This window comes from Stenella coeruleoalba (assembly GCF_951394435.1).
Source record: "Stenella coeruleoalba genome assembly, chromosome: X".
In the NCBI taxonomy this organism is placed as follows: domain Eukaryota; kingdom Metazoa; phylum Chordata; class Mammalia; order Artiodactyla; family Delphinidae; genus Stenella; species Stenella coeruleoalba.
This window is the reverse complement of record NC_137152.1, coordinates 97,011,748-97,029,396: the sequence shown is the minus strand read 5'-3', so window position 1 is coordinate 97,029,396 and position 17,649 is coordinate 97,011,748. Positions and strand designations below refer to the sequence as shown.

The 17,649-nt window shown below is 47.3% G+C and overlaps 1 protein-coding gene across 1 annotated transcript; it reads left to right on the top strand.

Annotated features, from left to right (window-relative positions):
* The first annotated feature begins 14,269 nt into the window (after window positions 1–14,269).
* On the top strand, window positions 14,270–17,241 carry RPL39 (ribosomal protein L39). Its single transcript, XM_079911548.1, has 3 exons — window positions 14,270–14,555; window positions 15,787–15,890; window positions 17,053–17,241. Exons 1-3 carry the CDS (start codon window positions 14,553–14,555, stop codon window positions 17,099–17,101), a joined length of 156 nt encoding a protein of 51 aa, XP_079767674.1. The 5' UTR covers window positions 14,270–14,552; the 3' UTR covers window positions 17,102–17,241.
* The last annotated feature ends 408 nt before the right edge of the window (window positions 17,242–17,649 follow it).

The following is a 17,649-nucleotide window of genomic DNA, read 5'->3' as shown; positions in this document are numbered from 1 at the left end:
CAGAGAAAAGATTTGGGCTAGAGATACAGGTTTGGAATTCATCTATTTTTAGGTGATCATTGAAGCCATGGGCCTGGATTTAATCACTTAGGGGGAGAGAGTAGAGAAAGAACAGAAACAGGCCTAAGGCCCAGCCTTAAAGAACTCTAAGGATACTGTACAGGTAAGGAAATGTATAAAGACAGAAAAGGAGTAGCCAGAGAGCAGGTGAAAAACCAGAAGACTGGTATTATATTACCTAACCCAAGGATAAGAATGAAGAAGGGGAGTGGCCATCAGGGTTGGATGCTGCTGGAAGGTCAAGTGTGATGCCTGAAAAAAGGCCATGGGGGGATTTCCCTGGCGGTCCAGTGGTTAAGACTCCACACTTCCATTGCAGGGGGTGGAGGTTCGATCCCTGGTCTGTGAACTAAGATCCCACCTGCCATGTGGCACAGCCAAAAAATATTTTTTTAAAAAAAGGCCATGGGATTCAGTGACTTACAAATCATTGATGACCTGGAATGATAAGGAATGAAAGCCAGACTGGGCTGAGAATGGAAACAGCATAGACAACTTTTCAGAGAAGTTTGGCAGTGAAAAAATGGTGATGATAAAGGGTATTGGGGAAGGATTTTTTTTAATATGAGAAATACTAAAGCATGTTTAGAAGCCAAAAGGAAAGAACTGAGAAAGGATGAATACCCAGGGGAAGTGATAACCACTAGTGTAGGTTTCCTGAGAAGGCAGGTGAAAAGGGAACCTGTTGGCAGCTTAGGAGAAGCATCACCCCAGCACCATCAGTCATGAGTTGGCATCACTTGCCTCTGTACCCAGCCTGGGGCCCGTTGCCAGCCCTCTCACAGTTGTTTTCATGTCAGTGCCTCCCTCTCTTGTTCTGCTTGCTGCCCAGTCCAACTCATTAAACCACACTTCCCCACCCCCTCTTTTTTTTCTTTTAACTAATTAATTAATTTTTGGCTGCGTTGGATCTTCATTGCTGCATGTGGGCCTTCTCTAGTTGTGGCAACTGGGGGCTTCCCTTATTGCAGAGCACAGGCTCTAGGCACGCAGGCTCTAGAGCGCAGGCTCAGTAGTTGTAGCGCATGGGCTTAGTTGCTCCGCGGCATGTGGGATCTTCCCAGACCAGGGCTCGAGCCCGTGTCTCCTGCATTGGCAGGCGGATTCTCAACCACTTTGCCACCAGGGAAGCCCCTTCCCACCCCCTCTTAAATTTCTTCCATTCACTTATGTATTCACTTAACATTTACTAGTCACTGACTGTGTGGAGGCCCTGGGGTTCAAGGACTCAAGTCCTTGTCCTTGAGGAACCATGGGCCAGTGGTGTCAAGAGACAACCAGAAATAACCAGGGCACAATGCACCATGTGAGAGGGGCTGTGATGATGGCCTGGGGTGGGAGTCTCCTTCCCCTAAGCTGCCAGGTGTTGTTGAAGAAAATCCCTAAACCAGACAAACTGCTGAGACTGCAGGAGGGCCCTCCCTCTTGATAAGCAGTTGATTCCATTTTTGCCTTCTTCGGACACAGGTTTGATTTCTTTGGAAATGAAGACAGGATGGAGACAGCTCAGACACTGGATATCTGAACATTCATCTAGCACCTCCTATGTGTTGGCACTAAGGCCACAGTTGTAAACAAGGTCCCCACCCTCCAGATGCTGACAGCCCTGGAGAGTTTGCTGCTCTGGTGGAGAGAAGCGATTCTAAGGGAAGTAGGCATGAGAAGTTCAAGGAGTGAGGGCAGTGGGAATAACTACCTCCAGGGCAGTGAAAAGGGAGTGGCTTGGGCATTCATGAGGCTTTCATGCCTTCAAAATCGGGAACCACACCTCCTTGCCCAGCAGGCATATACAAGGTAGTCCTGAGGCAGTAATTTAACTCATTATAAATTAAGATCTAGGGCTTCCCTGGTGGCGCAGTGGTTGAGAATCTGCCTGCCAATGCAGGGGACACGGGTTCGAGCCCTGGTCTGGGAGGATCCCACATGCCGTGGAGCAATTAGGCCCGTGAGCCACAATTACTGAACCTGCGCGTCTAGAGCCTGTGCTCCGCAACAAGAGAGGCCGTGATAGTGAGAGGCCCGCGCACTGCGATGAAGAGTGGCCCCCGGGCTTCCCTGGTGGCGCAGTGGTTGAGAGTCCGCCTACCGATGCGGGGGACACGGGTTCGTGCCCCGGTCCGGGAAGATCCCACATGCCGCGGAGCGGCTGCGCCCGTGAGCCATGGCCGCTGAGCCTGCGCGTCCGGAGCCTGTTGCTCCGCAACGGGAGAGGCCACAACAGTGAGAGGCCCATGTACCGCAAAAAAAAAAAAAAAAAAGAGTGGACCCCGCTTGCCGCAATTAGAGAAAGCCCTCGCACAGAAACGAAGACCCAACACAGCCAAAAATAAATAAATAAATAAATAAAGGAGTTCCTTTAAAAAAAATCACAAACCCTTTAAAAAAATTGATTAATTAAAAAATAAATTAAGATCTAACTTCCTATGGTATTCACAGACCTTATCTCAACTAGTTCCATAGGAGAAAGAATAGAGGAGTTTTGTGGCCTTTTGTTGGTATATAGAGGCTCTATATGTTGCATGTTTTTATGGAGGTGGCCCAGAATTTTCTTTACTGTCTCTGGGACTGTCCTCTACATGACAAAAATTTATTATGACCATTTATATCCTTATTAAGGAAGGCAAGGTAGCAAAGACAGGCTGAGATTTGGTGAATTCTTAGAAAATATGTACCGACAATACCTAGGATTGGCCATCCTTAGAAATCTCACAGAGCTCATTTATTCATCCACCAAATATTTATTAAGCTTATACTACAGAGGCATGGTTAAATACATGATTGTTTATTGCTACTGTAATGCATGATGTATTATCTATATTTCCAGACTTTAAGGCTATCCTCCATACCTCCAGCCCTGACCAATCCCTTGATCTCAGATGCAGCTCCCTACCGGACATCACCCAATGACCCCAAATATCCCTGGCCCCAAATTGAACTCAACGTTCCTCCCATCCTCCTGCTTCACAGAGGATGTGAACCACCTACTCACTCAGCACTGAGGATCATGTCTGATTCCATCCTCACTCCCCAAGGCCGCTCAATCATCCTGTGCCATTCATCTCCTTCCTCTCCAGGCCTTCATTGCCCTAGTTCAAGCTGCCATCATTCATGCAGTCACTTATTCATTTGCCAATTTTTGAGCACACACCATGTACCATTCATGTTCTAGATTCTGGAATTACATCAGTGAATGAAACAGACAAAATTCCTGCCTTCATGGTACTTACATTGAAGTGGAGAGAGAAAGTAAATATATCAAGCAAAATATGTATTGTTAGAAAGTGACGGGTGCTTAGGAGAAAAAATAAATCAGGGGAAAGGAGTATGATGTTCATGGATAGGGGTTGAAAGGCTTCAATGAAAAGATGACTTTTTAAAATATTTATTTATTTGGCTGCATTGGGTCTTAGTTGCTGCGTGCGGGATCTTCGTTGCGGCATGCGGGATCTTTAGTTGTGGCAATGTGAACTCTTAGTTGCGGCATACATGTGGGATCTAGTTGCCTGACCAGGGATCAAACCCGGGCCCCCTGCATTGGGAGCACAGAGTCTTAGCCACTGGACCACCAGGGAAGTCCCGAGAAGATGACTTTTGAATAAAGAGTTGAGGAGGAAATGAGATAAAGAAGAACCAGAAAAAAGAGATTCTGAAGGAGCAGGCAGAAGGATAGGAAGAAAACCAAGTGTTCTGTCCTGGAAGCCAAGTGAAGAAAGTATTCTAAGGAAAGGTCAACTAAGATAAATGTTGATAGGTCAGATCAGATCCGAGAAATTAACTTAGGATTTAGCAACACAGAGGTCACTGATGATCTTAAGTACAGTTTCAGCTTGAGTGCTAGGTGAAAACCTGATTGGAGTGGGCTCCAGAAAGGATGGGTACCCACTAGGATGGCTGTAATTTTTTTTAATGGAAAATAATAAGCATTAGTGAGAAAAATGTGAACTCTCATGCAGTGTTGGAGGAAATGTAAAATGGTGTAGCCATTGTGGAAAATACCCCAGCAGTTACTCAAAAGGTTAAACAGAGTTACCATATGACCCAGCAATTCCACTCCTAGGTATATATCCAAAATAATTGAAAACAGTTACTCAAACATAATTGCACACCACTGTTTATAGCATTATTCATTATAGCCCAAAACACAGAAGCAACCCTAGTGTCCATCAACTGATAAATGGATAAACAAAATGATTATGTCCACACAGTGGAATATTATTCAGCCATAAAAAGGAAAGAATTACTGACACATGCCACATGAAGGAACCCTGAAAAATTGTGAAGGAAGCCAGACACAAATGGCCACATAATGTATGATTCCATTTATATGAAACGCCCAGAATATTCAAATCCATAGAAACAAAGTATGTTAGTGGTTGCCTAAGGCTGTGGGGGAGAAGGGGAATGGAGAGTGACTGCTAATGGGCACAGGTTTCTTTTGGGGGTAATGAAAGTGTTCTGGATTAGATACCAGTGGTGGTTGTACAACCTTGTGAACATACTAAAACCCACTGAACTGTACACTTTAAAATGGTGAATTTTATGGTATGTGAATTATAGCTCAAAAAAAAAAGAATGAGGAGAGTAATTGGAAGTAGTAAATATAGACAAATCTTTCAGTTTTGTTGTAAAGGAAGGAAAAGAGCAGTAGTTGGAAAGGGAGTCGAGGTAAAGAGCAGGTTTTTAAGATGGGAGAAGCAACGGCGTATTTATTTGTGTGTTGATGGGAACAATCCAGGGAAAAGCAGGGACAGAAAGGGAGGAACTGCCAGAGGCAGGTTTCTGAATAGGTGACGGGGGTTAGGATCCATTGTAGGAACGGGATGAAGGCAGAGCATTCGAGTACAGTGCTGGTAGCTGGGATGTGGTAGGTGAGTTATGGAAGTTCTCCTGTCATTGCTGAAGTTTTCTCGGTGGCTAGGAAGCAAGGGCATCCCTGAGAGTGAGAATGGAGGAAGAAGGGTTAAAACTGTCATTTAGGCCAAAAGTGAACCAAGCCTGGCCACTGCCTATTTGTGTACAGCCTGCTAAGAATGGCTTTTATATTCGTAAATGATGGAAAAAATCAAAAGAATAATATTTTGTGATACAAAAGAATTCTACGAAATTCAAATTTTAGTCTCCATAACTAAAATTTTATCGGAACCTGGTCACACCCACTAGTTTATGTACTGTCTAGCTACAGCAGCTGAGTTGAATAGTTGTAATAAACATCATATATATATGTCGCCTGCAAAGCCTAAAATATTTGCCATCAGAAAATGTTTGCCAGCCCCTGGCCTAGGCCCTTGCTGATCACAGGCCAGCAGCATGCAGGTCACCTGGGAAGGTGTCAGAATCTGTAGTCTACGAAGATCCCCAGGTGACTCATGTGCACATTAAAGCTTGAGGAGCACTGCTCTAGGAGAATGGGAGGGTGGCTGCACTGGAGAAATGTAGAACTGTGGGGTAGTCTTCAGGGCCCACTGGAAGTCAGTGGTTGTGAACCTGGAGCGAGGTCAGTCGGTTTCCTCCAGGCTCATTCAGCTGTCAGCAGCACAGGCTGTCGGGCAGGTGGAGGACTGGATTTACTAGGGTTATGGTCTCTCCAGGCAAGTACAAAGAAGGGCAGGGTGCGGACGAGTGAGCGGCTGATACAATTTAAGCTAAATAAGGAGGGAAGAGGAGACACGGAGGGGCAGCGGAAGGAACAGGGAAATGGCATAGCTTCAATGGAAGGGTGGTCCCGGTGGGGTGGGAGCATCGTCGTCAGTGCTGGGGTCCTAGAGAAAGTCAGCTGCAAGGACATCAGAGAGTGGGATCATGCCAAGGTCAAAGGGCTGGCAAGGGAGCAAGTGGCTGCGGTGCAGCGGAGGACGGGGTCACCGGAGGAGAGGAAGCCAAGGGGCCGCAAGTGGGTACTGAACTCACCAGGAACCATGACAGGAGCAGTGTTGGAGAGAGCGGCAGTGAGCCAGGAGCTAAATCTGCAAGGAATGACAGGGAGAGACTGGGAGGGACTGGGAAGCAGCTGCAACAAAAAAGAGCATCTTTGTGCTGGGACTGCAGCAGTGGCCCCCGTGGGTCTCCTTGCTTCCACTCTTACCTCCGCTACCATCTGCTCTCGGCACAGCTGCCCAAGCGATCTTTCTAAAATAACCACATAACTGCTGCTTGCCCTTCAAAAGCTTTCAACGGCTCCCATTTGCCTTCAGCAGTCATTTTGAAGCTCTACTCTGAGGAACCCTCTTGGCTGGGCAGAAGTGCTTCAGGGGTTCCTCAAACAAGAAGTGTCCAAGTCAAACAGTGAAGCTGTCAACTGCCCTGAGGGGCCTGTTCTTCTGTTTTGTCTGTTTGAGGTATTTGACTTCATTTGTTGATTCATTCATTCATTAAATATTTATTGAGCACCTACTATGTGTGAGGCACTGTTCTAGGCTCGGAGAAGACAGCAGTGAACAAAACACATAATCCAAGCCCTCATGGAATTTACATTCTAGGGAGGGAGTCAGGCAATAAAGAAAGAAAATAGGGACTTCCCTTGTGGTCCAGTGGTTAAGACTCTGCACTTCTAATGCAGGGGACTGGGTTTGATCCTTGATTGGGGAACTAAGATCCCACATGCTATGCAGCCAAAACTTAAAAAAAAAAAAAAATATATACGTGGTGTTGTAAGCTCCACGGAGAACAATAAAGCAGGAGTGGGGGGTGGGGTGGGGGTGGGGGTGGGGAACGCTCAGTGAGGGCAGACGCTGCGCTTTTATTTTTTAATTTTTTACTTTTTTGTGGTACGCGGGCCTCTCACTCTTGTGGCCTCTCCCGTTGCGGAGCACAGGCTCTGGACGCGCAGACTCAGCTGCCGTGGCTCAGGGGCCCAGCCGCTCCGCGGCATGTGGGATCTTCCCGGACCGGGGCACGAACCCGTGTCCCCTGCATCGGCAGGCGGACTCTCGGCCACTGCCCCACCAGGGAAGCCCAACGCTGCGCTTTTAGATGAAGAGGGCGGTCAGGGAAAGCCTCAAGGAGAAGGGGGTGTGAATCAAGCCCTGAAGAGACTGACGGAGGCAGCTCCCAGGCAGAGGGAACAGCAAGTGCGAAGTCCCCAAGACAAGAACGTAACGGCCAGTGTGGCCCAAACAGAGTGAGCTGAAGGTGAGAGCAGCTGGAGATGAGGTGGGGGGGGTGTGGGCGGGGTGAAAGGGCCTGATGGCACTTGCCCCTTGCAGGCCGTTGTATGGACTTGGATTTTTACCTGAGTGAAATTAGCCATTAGAGCCCCTCTGAGCAGAAGAGTGATGCGATCTGACAGGTTTTAATAGGATCACTCTGGCTGCTGTGTTGAAAAGACAGTGTAGGGGGCAGGGTCAGAAGAAGGGAGATTTTTGTAATGATCCAAGTGAGAGATGGTGGTGTCTTTTTTTTTTTTTTTTTTTTTTTTTGGCTGGGTTGGGTCTTCGTTGCTGCGTGTGGGCTTTCTCTAGTTATGGCGAGTGGGGGCTACTCTTCGTTGTGGTACACGGGCTTCTCATTGCAGTGGCTTCTCTTATTGCAGAACACGGGCTCTAGGCATGGGGTCTTCAGTAGTTGTGGCTCGCGGGCTCTAGAGAGCAGGCTCAGTAGTCATGGAGCACGGGCTTAGTTGCTCCGCGGCATGTGGGATCTTCTTGGACCAGGGCTCGAGCCCGTGTCCCCTGCATTGGCAGGCGGATTCTTAACCACTGCGCCACCAGGGAAGCCCTCATCTATAGTTTTATCTGTAGACCCATATAAAAGTATTTTTAATTTATATTGAAATATAACACCCATAGAGAAAAGCACACGAACCTGAAGTGTACAGCTAGATGAATTTTCACAAAGGGAACACACCTACAGAACTAGCACCCAGATCAAGAAACAGAGTATGACCAGCGCCTCCTCCCCCCAAGGATAACCACTATCCTGACTGCTAATGGCACAGATTAGTCTTGCCCGGTTTGTGTCTTTATGTAAATGGAATCATACAGTATGCATGCTTCTGTGTCTGGCTTCCTTTGTTCCACATTTGTGGATGTTTGTGAGATCCATCCGTGCCACTGTGGGTAGCTGTAGTCTGTTCATTCTCATTGCTGTATAGGAGCGGTTCACAAATGTTTTAGTCTTAGGACTAAAAATTATTGCACTTAAAAATTATTGAGGACTCCAAAGGGCCTTTGTTTGTGTGGATTATATCTATCGATATTTACTGTATTAGAAATTAAAACTGAAAAATATCTAAAACCCAAGAACACACAAACACACATTCTATTATTGTGTGTCAGAGCAATGAAGTTATTACAAGTCATGGAGCCTCTTGGAAACTCCACGGTACACCCGTGAGAGGACAAGAGCGAAAGAAGCAGATGACTTCTTTGTATTATTATAAAAATAGTTTTGGGGCTTCCCTGGTGGCGCAGTGGTTGAGAGTCCGCCTGCTGATGCAGGGGACACGAGTTCGTGTCCCGGTCTGGGAAGATCCCACATGCCGCGGAGCGGCTGGGCCCGTGAGCCATGGCCGCTGAGCCTGCGCATCCGGCGCCTGTGCTCCGCAACGGGAGAGGCCACAGCAGTGAGAGGCCCGCGTACCACAAAAAAAAAAAAAAAAATAGTTTTGACCTTGCAGACCCTCCAAAAGGGTCTTGAGAATCCCCCAGAGTTCCCTGGATCACACTTTGAGAACCATTGCTGTATAGTAGCCCTTGGTAAATATACCACAGTTTATCCATTCAGCTGGAGAAAGATAGTTTCCTGTTTGGGGCTGTTAGAAATAATTCTTCTATAAGCAACTGAGTACATACATTTTTTCAAACTTTAAAAAAAAATTATTGGGGGCTTCCCTGGTGGCACAGTGGTTGAGGGTCCGCCTGCCGATGCAGGGGACACGGGTTCATGCCCCGGTCCAGGAGGATCCCACATGCCGTGGAGCGGCTGGGCCCGTGAGCCATGGCCGCTGAGCCTGCGCGTCCGGAGCCTGTGCTCCGCAACGGCAGAGGCCACAACAGTGAGAGGCCCGCGTACCGCAAAAAAAAAAAAAAAATTATTATTTATTTTTAGGTCGCACCCTACGGCATGTGGGATCTTAGTTCCCTGACCAGGAATCGAACCTGTGCCCCCTGCCTTGGGAACATGGAGTCGTAACCACTGGACCGCCAGGGAAGTCTCAGAAATGACCAATTCTTGAGCTCACCACCCTCTCTCACTGCCCTCCTTTGTCTCCTCTTCACACCCAAACGTCCTAAAAGCCTCTCCTCCCCACAAGCCCTGCCCCCACTTCACCACCCACTCTTTCTCCTCTTGCCCCCTTCCTCACATCCCGTGTATACTGCCCAACTTCCAAGGGCACCAGGGAGCACCCTATGTCAAATCCGGGAGCCTCTTCACAGCCGTTGTCCTTTCTGACCCTATGGGACCCAGCTCTGTGGAATTCCAGCCCCTGAAACTTGCCTCCCTGGCTCCAGCCAATCAGGAGGTACAGCACATTGGCTTGTGACTGGTGGCATGCTGTTCCTTCTAGCTGGAATGCCCTTCTCCCCACTCCCCATGTCCTGATCCCACCTGTCTTAGTTGGTGAGAGCTGCCATGACAAAATACCACAGATTGGGTGGCTTAAACAACGGAAGTTTCTCACAGTTCTGGAGGCGAGAAGCCTGAGATCGAGGCATCAGCAGGTCTGGTTTCTCCTGAGGCCTCTCTCTTTGGCTCGCGGGTGGCCGGCCACCTTCCTATTGTGTCCTCACATGGCCTTTCTGCATGCATGCGAGCATCCCTGGTGTCTCCTTGTGTGTCCTAATCTCTTCTGATGAGGACACCAGTCAGACTGTATGAGGGCCCACACTAGGCAGCCTCATTTTTAAAAAATATTTATTTATTTATTTGGCTGTGCCAGGTCTCAGTTGCAGCATGTGAACTCTTAGTTGTGGCATGTGGGATCTAGTTCCCTGACCAGGGATCGAATCCAGACCCCCTGCATTGGAAGCGTGGAGTCTTAGTCACTGGAACACCAGGGAAGTCCCTAGCCAGCCTCATTTTAACTTGATTACCTCTGTAACGACCCTACCTCCAAATAAAGTCACATTTTGAGGTACTGCATAAATTTCAAAGTCAAACTGACCAGATTTGCTGACAAATTGGATATGGGATGTGAGAGAAAAGAGAAGAGTGGATGGCTTCCCTGGTGGTGCAGTGGTTAAGAACCCGCCTGCCAATGCAGGGGACACAGGTTCAATCCCTGGTCCGGGAAGATCCCACATGCCACGGAGCAACTAAGCCCATGAGCCGCAATTACTGAGCCCACGAGCCGCAACTACTGAAGCCCTCGCGCCTAGAGCCTGTGCTCCGCAACAAAAGAAGCCTCAGCAATGAGAAGCCTGCGCACGCAACGAAGAGTAACCCCACTCGCCACCACTAGAGAAAGCCCACGCGAAGCAATGAAGACCCAACGCAGCTAAAAATAAAATTTAAAAAAAATTTTTTAAAAAAGAGGAAGTATTTTTTTAAAAAGAGTGGAAAATAAATTTTGGCCTAAGCAACAGGAAGAATGGAGGTGCCATCTGCTGAGATGGGAAGGACTTTTGAGGGAGCCAGCTGATGGTGAAATATCAGGAGTTCTGTTTGGGACACATTAAGTTTAAAGACATCTATTAGACATCCAGGTGGGGACGTTGAAGGTAGTAGTTCAAGGAGACATCCAGGCTGGAGACATACATTTGGGTGTCGTCAACCAAGAGAGTATTTAAACTTTTCTCTTTTTTTTGGCCGTGCTGTGTGGCATGCGGGATCTTACTTCCCTGATCAGGGATCAAACCCGTGGCCCCTGCAGTGGAAGCGCCGAGTCTTAACCACTGGACCGCGGGGGAAGTCCAAGAAAACATTTAAAGCCATGATGTTGGATGAGGTCACCAAGGAAGGGAGTGTATATAGAAAAGAGAAGAGGTCCAAATCTGAACCTCAGCGCTCTCCAATGTTAAAAAGTAAGTGAGATAAGGAAGAATCAGCAAAAGAAACTCAGAGCGGGTGCCATGCAATGCAGAAGGAAAGAACAACAAGTGTCCTATAAAGCTGTAAGAATTAAAAGGATGATTTATATAAGCTCTTAGCACAGTGTCAGTCCCACTCTAAACCGGAGGAAATGGTAGCTATGATGACGATGATGATGACGATGATAATTCATCTACTAAAGGCTTATTTGTTGCTCCTTCCTTCTGGTCACCAAAAAGAAAATACTGGCTCTTAAGTAAATAATAAAAATCCAAGGTAAGAAGCCCAAGGTCTCACTTGAATTAAATGTAAATTTGGATGAGGGTCTGAATCTAAAAACTGGGTGGGATTAAAGTAACTAAACTGTTGCTGTTAAAAACTGGTAATTATTCGGGAATTCCCTGGCAGTCCAGTGGTTGGGACTCCGTGCTTCCACTGCAGGTGGCACAGGTTTGATCCCTGGTCGGGGAACTAAGATCCCGAAAGCCACATGGCGTAGCCAAAAAGCAAACAAACAAAACCCCGGTAATTATTAAATTGGGCTCAAGCTTCCTATGGTTTCTGTATTCCCTCTCTAGATCTAAGGCACCAGCATCCAGTTGCCCAAGGCAGAGACCTGGGACTAAGACCTGTTAACTTTATGTCACAATCACCTTTTTTTTCCCCACATATGTAACCATTTGAGAACATTCAAAAAAATATGGAACGCTGCCCCAATTTGCGTGTCATCCTTGCGCAGGGGCCATGCTAATCTTCTCTGTATCCTTCCAATTTTAGTATATGTGCTGCCGAAGCGGGTACCACAATCACCTCTTGATCTTGTTTCTTCTTATTCAACGTCATGGTGACTACCTTACTTTGTGCCACCATCACTTCTTTTTTTTTTTTTTTTTTTTTTTTTTTTTTTTTTGCGGTACGCGGGCCTCTCACTGTTGTGGCCTCGCCCGCTGCGGAGCACAGGCTCCGGACGCGCAGGCCCAGCGGCCATGGCTCACGGGCCCAGCCGCTCCGCGGCACGTGGGATCCTCCCGGACCGGGGCACGAACCCATGTCCCCTGCATCGGCAGGCGGACCCCCAACCACTGCGCCACCAGGGAAGCCCTCACTTCTTTTTTTTAAAAAAATAAATTTATTTATTTATCTAACTCTTTTTTTAAAAAAATTAATTAATTAATTTATTTTTGGCTGTGTTGGGTCTTCGTTTCTGTGCGAGGGCTTTCTCTAGTTGCGGAGAGCGGGGGCCACGCTTCATCGCGGTGCACGGGCCTCTCTGGTTGCGGAGCACAGGCTCCAGACGCGCAGGCTCAGTAGTTGTGGCTCACGGGTCCAGTCGCTCCGCGGCATGCGGGATCCTCCCAGACCAGGGCTCGAACCCGTGTCCCCTGCACTGGCAGGCAGACTCTCAACCACTGTGCCACCGTGGGAGCCCCCCACCATCACTTCTTGTTTAGACTATTTCCAAAGCCTCCTACTTAGTTTGTTTGTTCTACCATCTGTCACTACCCCAATCCAGGGATTCGAAACCATTTTTGTGCCATAGAACCATTTGGCAGTCTGAGAAAGTTTCTGGACTTATTTTCAGAATTAAAAAAATATATTTTATTTTATTTTTGGCTATGTTGGGTCTTAGTTGCGGCATGCGGAATCTTTATTGTGACATGCGGGATCCTTTGTTTCGGCACGCGGCTCTCTAGTTGTGGCTCACATGCTCAGTAGTTGTGATACACAGGCTTAGTTGCCCCGGAGCATGTGGGATCTTAGTTCCCCAACCAGGGATCGAGCCCGCGTTCCCTGAATTGGAAGGCAATTCTTAACCACTGGATCGCCAAGGAAGTCCCTCAGAATCGTTTTGTGTTTTTTTTTAATAAATTTTATTTATTTATTTTTGGCTGCATTGGGTCTTAGTTGCTGCAGGCAGGCTTTCTCTAGTTGCGGCGAGCGGGGGCTACTCTTCGTTTCGGTGCGCAGGCTTCTCATTGCGGTGGCTTGTCTTGGTACGGAGCACGGGCTCTAGGCGCGCGGGCTTCAGTAGTTGTGGCCCGTGGGCTCCAGAGTGCAGGCTCAGTAGTTGTGGCGCACGGGCTTAGTTGCTCCGTGGCATGTGGGATCTTCCAGGACCAGGGCTCGAACCCGTGTCCCCTGCATTGGCAGGCAGATTCTTAACCACTGCGCCACCAGGGAAGTCCTTCTCAGAATGTTTTTAAATGCATAAAACAAAGTACACAGGATGATAAAGAAAACCAATCACACTGCGATACAGCTATCAAAATATTTTCTAAAAGAAATGTGTACTATAGCAACATACAGGATTAACAGAGTTCTTGTGGGTCTACTGTAATTTCAAAGAAGTGATGAGTACATAAATGATATTTCGAGACATCTGCATCAACTGCAGTGTGATATGAAACCATCTTTGATTTCTATTGGTGACCAAGTCACAGGTACTGCTAATGTCACTGTAGTTTGTTGTCTACATTTGTAAATAAAGAAAGCACTACATTTCAGAGTTTGATGAAAACGAAGTTGTGATTTTTTTTCCATCCACGTTCGTACCCTGTGAATTCTATACATTGACCCTTGTGGACCCCAGGTTAAAAACCCTTACCTTAATCTATTGGTGCAAAAATGCTTGAAGTGACTGTAGAGATCTTTATTCCTAAATGGGGAGAAGAAAAAGATGAAAACGGGGAACATCCAAAACACGTTAACATCCAAAACGTGTGCCATTAATTCCTGTACATTTTGCCAAAGGTGGGTTACAAAGTCAGTCTGAGCTTCCTAGCAGCCAAGGGAATGTTCTGTCCAGAACTTTCTCAGTTTAAAACCTTGATTGGGGCCGTGATCCTTAGTACTCTGCGTTGTGTAAAACCTTGATTGGTTATACAGTGCTGTATGTCAATTATATCTCAATATAACTGGAAAGGAAAAAAAAAACCCTTGATTGGCAGCCTCTTGCCTAGTCTAACGCCCCATGGCCAACACCACTGTACATTCCCATCCCGCACGGCCCAGCCTAGTGGACACAACCGCCGAGAAAGAGCCGGGGTCCAACCCCCTAGTCCACTCCGGCGGGGCGTTCCTAGCCCCCACCCCTAGGCGCGCTCCCTCCCAAACGCAGGACCGAAGTCCCTTGCGCCGGGACATAACCTCTTCCCCGCCCTCCTTGGAGATAGCCCCGCCCACTCCGCTCCTCCCGCCTTCGGAAGGGTTTCTGCCTTGGCAGTTATCACGGACTGTGTGTCTCACCCATGACACAGGGTGCCCCTGGCACACTAACGGGGTCCTGAAAAACCCGATTACGGAACTGAAGCAAAGGGAATTCCATTTCGCACGAATGAGCGCAGTTTCCCACGGCCTCACGGTAGCTTGCGCAGAGAGCGGCCGCCAGGGGGCGATGGTTGGCTCATGGCGTGTCCTCCCCAAGCCCGGCCCCCGGCGGCGCTCTCTAAAACACGTACTTCCGCTTGATTCTCCCTCTTTTCTCTTGTCCTCCATTCTATCTGCGGCTGGATTTGATCATCGCCATGGTAAGTCCATCCATTACCATCGGGTCTGGGGTGGCTTTCCGAGATCTGAGGTCCCCGCGAGCTCGCCGGTGCCGCGGGCTGCGCCGATGTGCGGGACCCTTTTTAAGGCCTTTTCCAGAGGAGATGGAGTTGGGCCACGGCTCCAGTCCGTGGGCCTGCTGGGAAGCGAGCGAGCACCTGGGGAGGGGCGGGCTGTGCCGGCCCCGCGAGGTCCGAAGGGGCGCTCTGTGCTCCAGGCCACTGCTCAGGCGGGCAGGGATTCCCGTTTTTCCCGGAGCGAACTCTGTTTCGGGGGCAAGAAGAGAAGTCGAGGGGGTACCCCAGAAATCGTGGCCTGACTTCGGGCTGCCTGCGACACGCGGGATGTTCCTGGCATCGAAAAGGCAATGTAGGCTGCTGGTTTTCGAAGAGTGTTTTTACTTGGGTGCCAGGATCCTTCCACGCTATGAGATTACAGGACTTTTTAGCCCTTTGTTAAGGGACTTGAACGTCACCTCGTAGAAACGCCTGGATCAAGGAGTGATGTGCTCTGAATGTGACGGGAAGCTGGGAAAGTCATCCTTGGGAAAGTGACGTTTTAAATAGAGTTAGAATTAATACCAAAATGGTCAGAGGGCTAGAACAGATTTACCGAAAGTCAGGGACTTTGTGTAAATCTTTTTTTTTTTTTTTTTTTTTTTTTTGCCGCTCCGTGTGGCTTTTTGGATTCCCGACCAGGGATCGAACCGGGGTCCCCAGCAGTGGAAGCGTGGGATCCTAACCACTCGACCACCAGGGAAGTCCCAGTACTCTGGTGTATAAAATAGTGCGCTGAGACTCACTGACTTGCAAGGGATTGTTCCTGAAAACCACGTGATTTAGTCCCCGCCATCTCTGACTATAGTCCTCTCAGTCCTGGGTTGACAGCAGGGAAGACTGGAACACGCCCTAGCCTTGGAGCAGAGAGGACCTGGGTTTGAATCCCAGCCAAATCTGCACATTAATACTCTGCTTTGGGGCAGGTTACCTACCTCCCTGACTACTGATTTTTCTTTGAACAGTGGGAATTATGGTATCTGCCTCCGGAGAAGTGAGGAACAAAGCAAAGGGCAGTGATGGGTTTAGCATCGAGAGGGTTGTTCTTGGTATATGTTAAGCATTTGAATATTTGTTGGATTTAGGGAGTTCTTGACTTTGAATCATTGGAGCAAGTTCTGGTATTGCTGTTAAATTGATTGCATTTCCTTCCCAGTCTTCTCACAAGACTTTCAGGATCAAGCGATTTCTGGCTAAGAAACAAAAGCAGAATCGTCCCATTCCCCAATGGATTCGAATGAAAACTGGTAATAAAATCAGGTAAAGGCAAACACTCCCCACCCTTGTGTTTTGTTGAACTTAGGATTACTTTGGGGGTGTAAATGCACAATTGAAAGTTATATGCAGTTTAATTCGTCCTGAGCCACCATTCTGAAATTCTTTTGGGTTTTTTTTTTTTAATGTGCTTCTTCTGGGTTTCTGGACACAGTCAGCCCACAGCTGAGCTTAGGGGCAGACACTCCTCCAATATTTGTTAATTTCCTTGTTGTCTTCAGTCTGAGCCAGAACATAAGATGGAAGGCCCATTTCCTTAATTCATTTAGCCAGTTACACATGTGAAATCACCACCCACTGTAGCTTTATAGGCCAATTAATTGCAACCTTTGGTTTATCGTGTCCTCATCCAATGATGGTAGGACCTGCCTTTATAGTTGTGAGGAGTGAAAGAAATGTATATAAAGCTCAGTGCCTAGCTCAATAGAGGGTACCTGCAGTTATCAGATGCTGGTCTCTTGCTCTGTGGTCTGGCTTTTTGTGTGTGTGTTGTCTAACTTTTAAAATGTATTGAAAGCAGGTTGCAATTACAGTGCTCCGTTTCGTGGAAGTACTGACATAATCCTGCTGAAAGAAAATCTGTGTTGATCATTTTTGATTTTGCCTTTTATGGGGGTAAAATCATGACAGATTGACATGAACATTTCTGAGATGGCCTTAGCTCTGCAAATAACTTGGCTGTGGTATTGAAGTGACTGAGGGTGTTAATGTAGTATTAAAATTATGCAAGAGCTTTTTTGTATGTGTGACCTATTATGTAGAATTACTGGTTTTGATATAATTTAGAAGGGAAGGTTATATGTCTCTGGGTCTACCCCAGGTCTGTTGAATCAAAAGTGAATGAGTGTACACTTGGGGAGAGGAGAGAGCTTCTCCACTACTTAGTCCCTATAAGGAACCAGTGTATGTTTTCCTTAGCCTGGAATCATTTTGAGAGGTAAAAAATTGCTTTGACTAGTTCTTTAACACATCTAGCAAATTGTTTTTTACTCTCCAAAAAGAGCTCCAAACTTGTTAACGGTAGGGAAAGTGGAACGCTTTTTCTTTCAAAGATTTTTATGGTACTTCAAGGCAAAGTTTGTGGTCAGTAAGAGCAGCTAAATTGAGGTCAGACTGCCTTTGTAATTTGTGATTTCCTTCTGTGTAGGTACAACTCTAAGAGAAGACATTGGAGAAGAACCAAGCTGGGTCTATAATGAGCCTCACATATGAATTCACACACATTATCAGAACATCACTAGTGTCTGGAACAGCTGCCTGTGTTTGATGCTCTCTCCTCTTGAGCTTTCCTCATCACTGCTCACTGTGTAGCTCTGTAATAAACATGTGAACCTTTTGTTGGAACTGTTATTGTATTATTCTGGTTTGTGATGATGTACTGAATAAATACTCCTCCTATCAGATGTAACACAGGACTGTCCAATGATAGAAATGTTCTCTAGTTACCAGGTACTTAGAAGTATGTCTAGTAAAAGTAAGGAACTGTTTTTTTTAGATTTTGTTGTTTAATAGCTCCCTGTAACTTGCAGCTCTTATACCTACTGTTATGGGAAGTGCATGTATGTGTCATCCTCATACCTGAGGGTAGCACCTTAAAATAAAAGGCTTTTGTGGGTGGGGGGCATGCCACGATGCAGGCAGGGTCTTAGTTCCCTGACCAAGGATCGAACTCGTGCAGTCTTAACCACTGGACTGCCAGGGAAGTCCCATAAAAAGCATCTTCATATACTATTCTGTGGTGCCA

What these genes read in the sequence shown, in the direction of transcription:
- RPL39 (XM_079911548.1), top strand. An exon ending in AAAACTGGTAATAAAATCAG is followed by an intron (nt 15,891 to 17,052) that starts GTAAAGGCAAAC and finishes CCTTCTGTGTAG; the next exon opens with GTACAACTCTAAGAGAAGAC.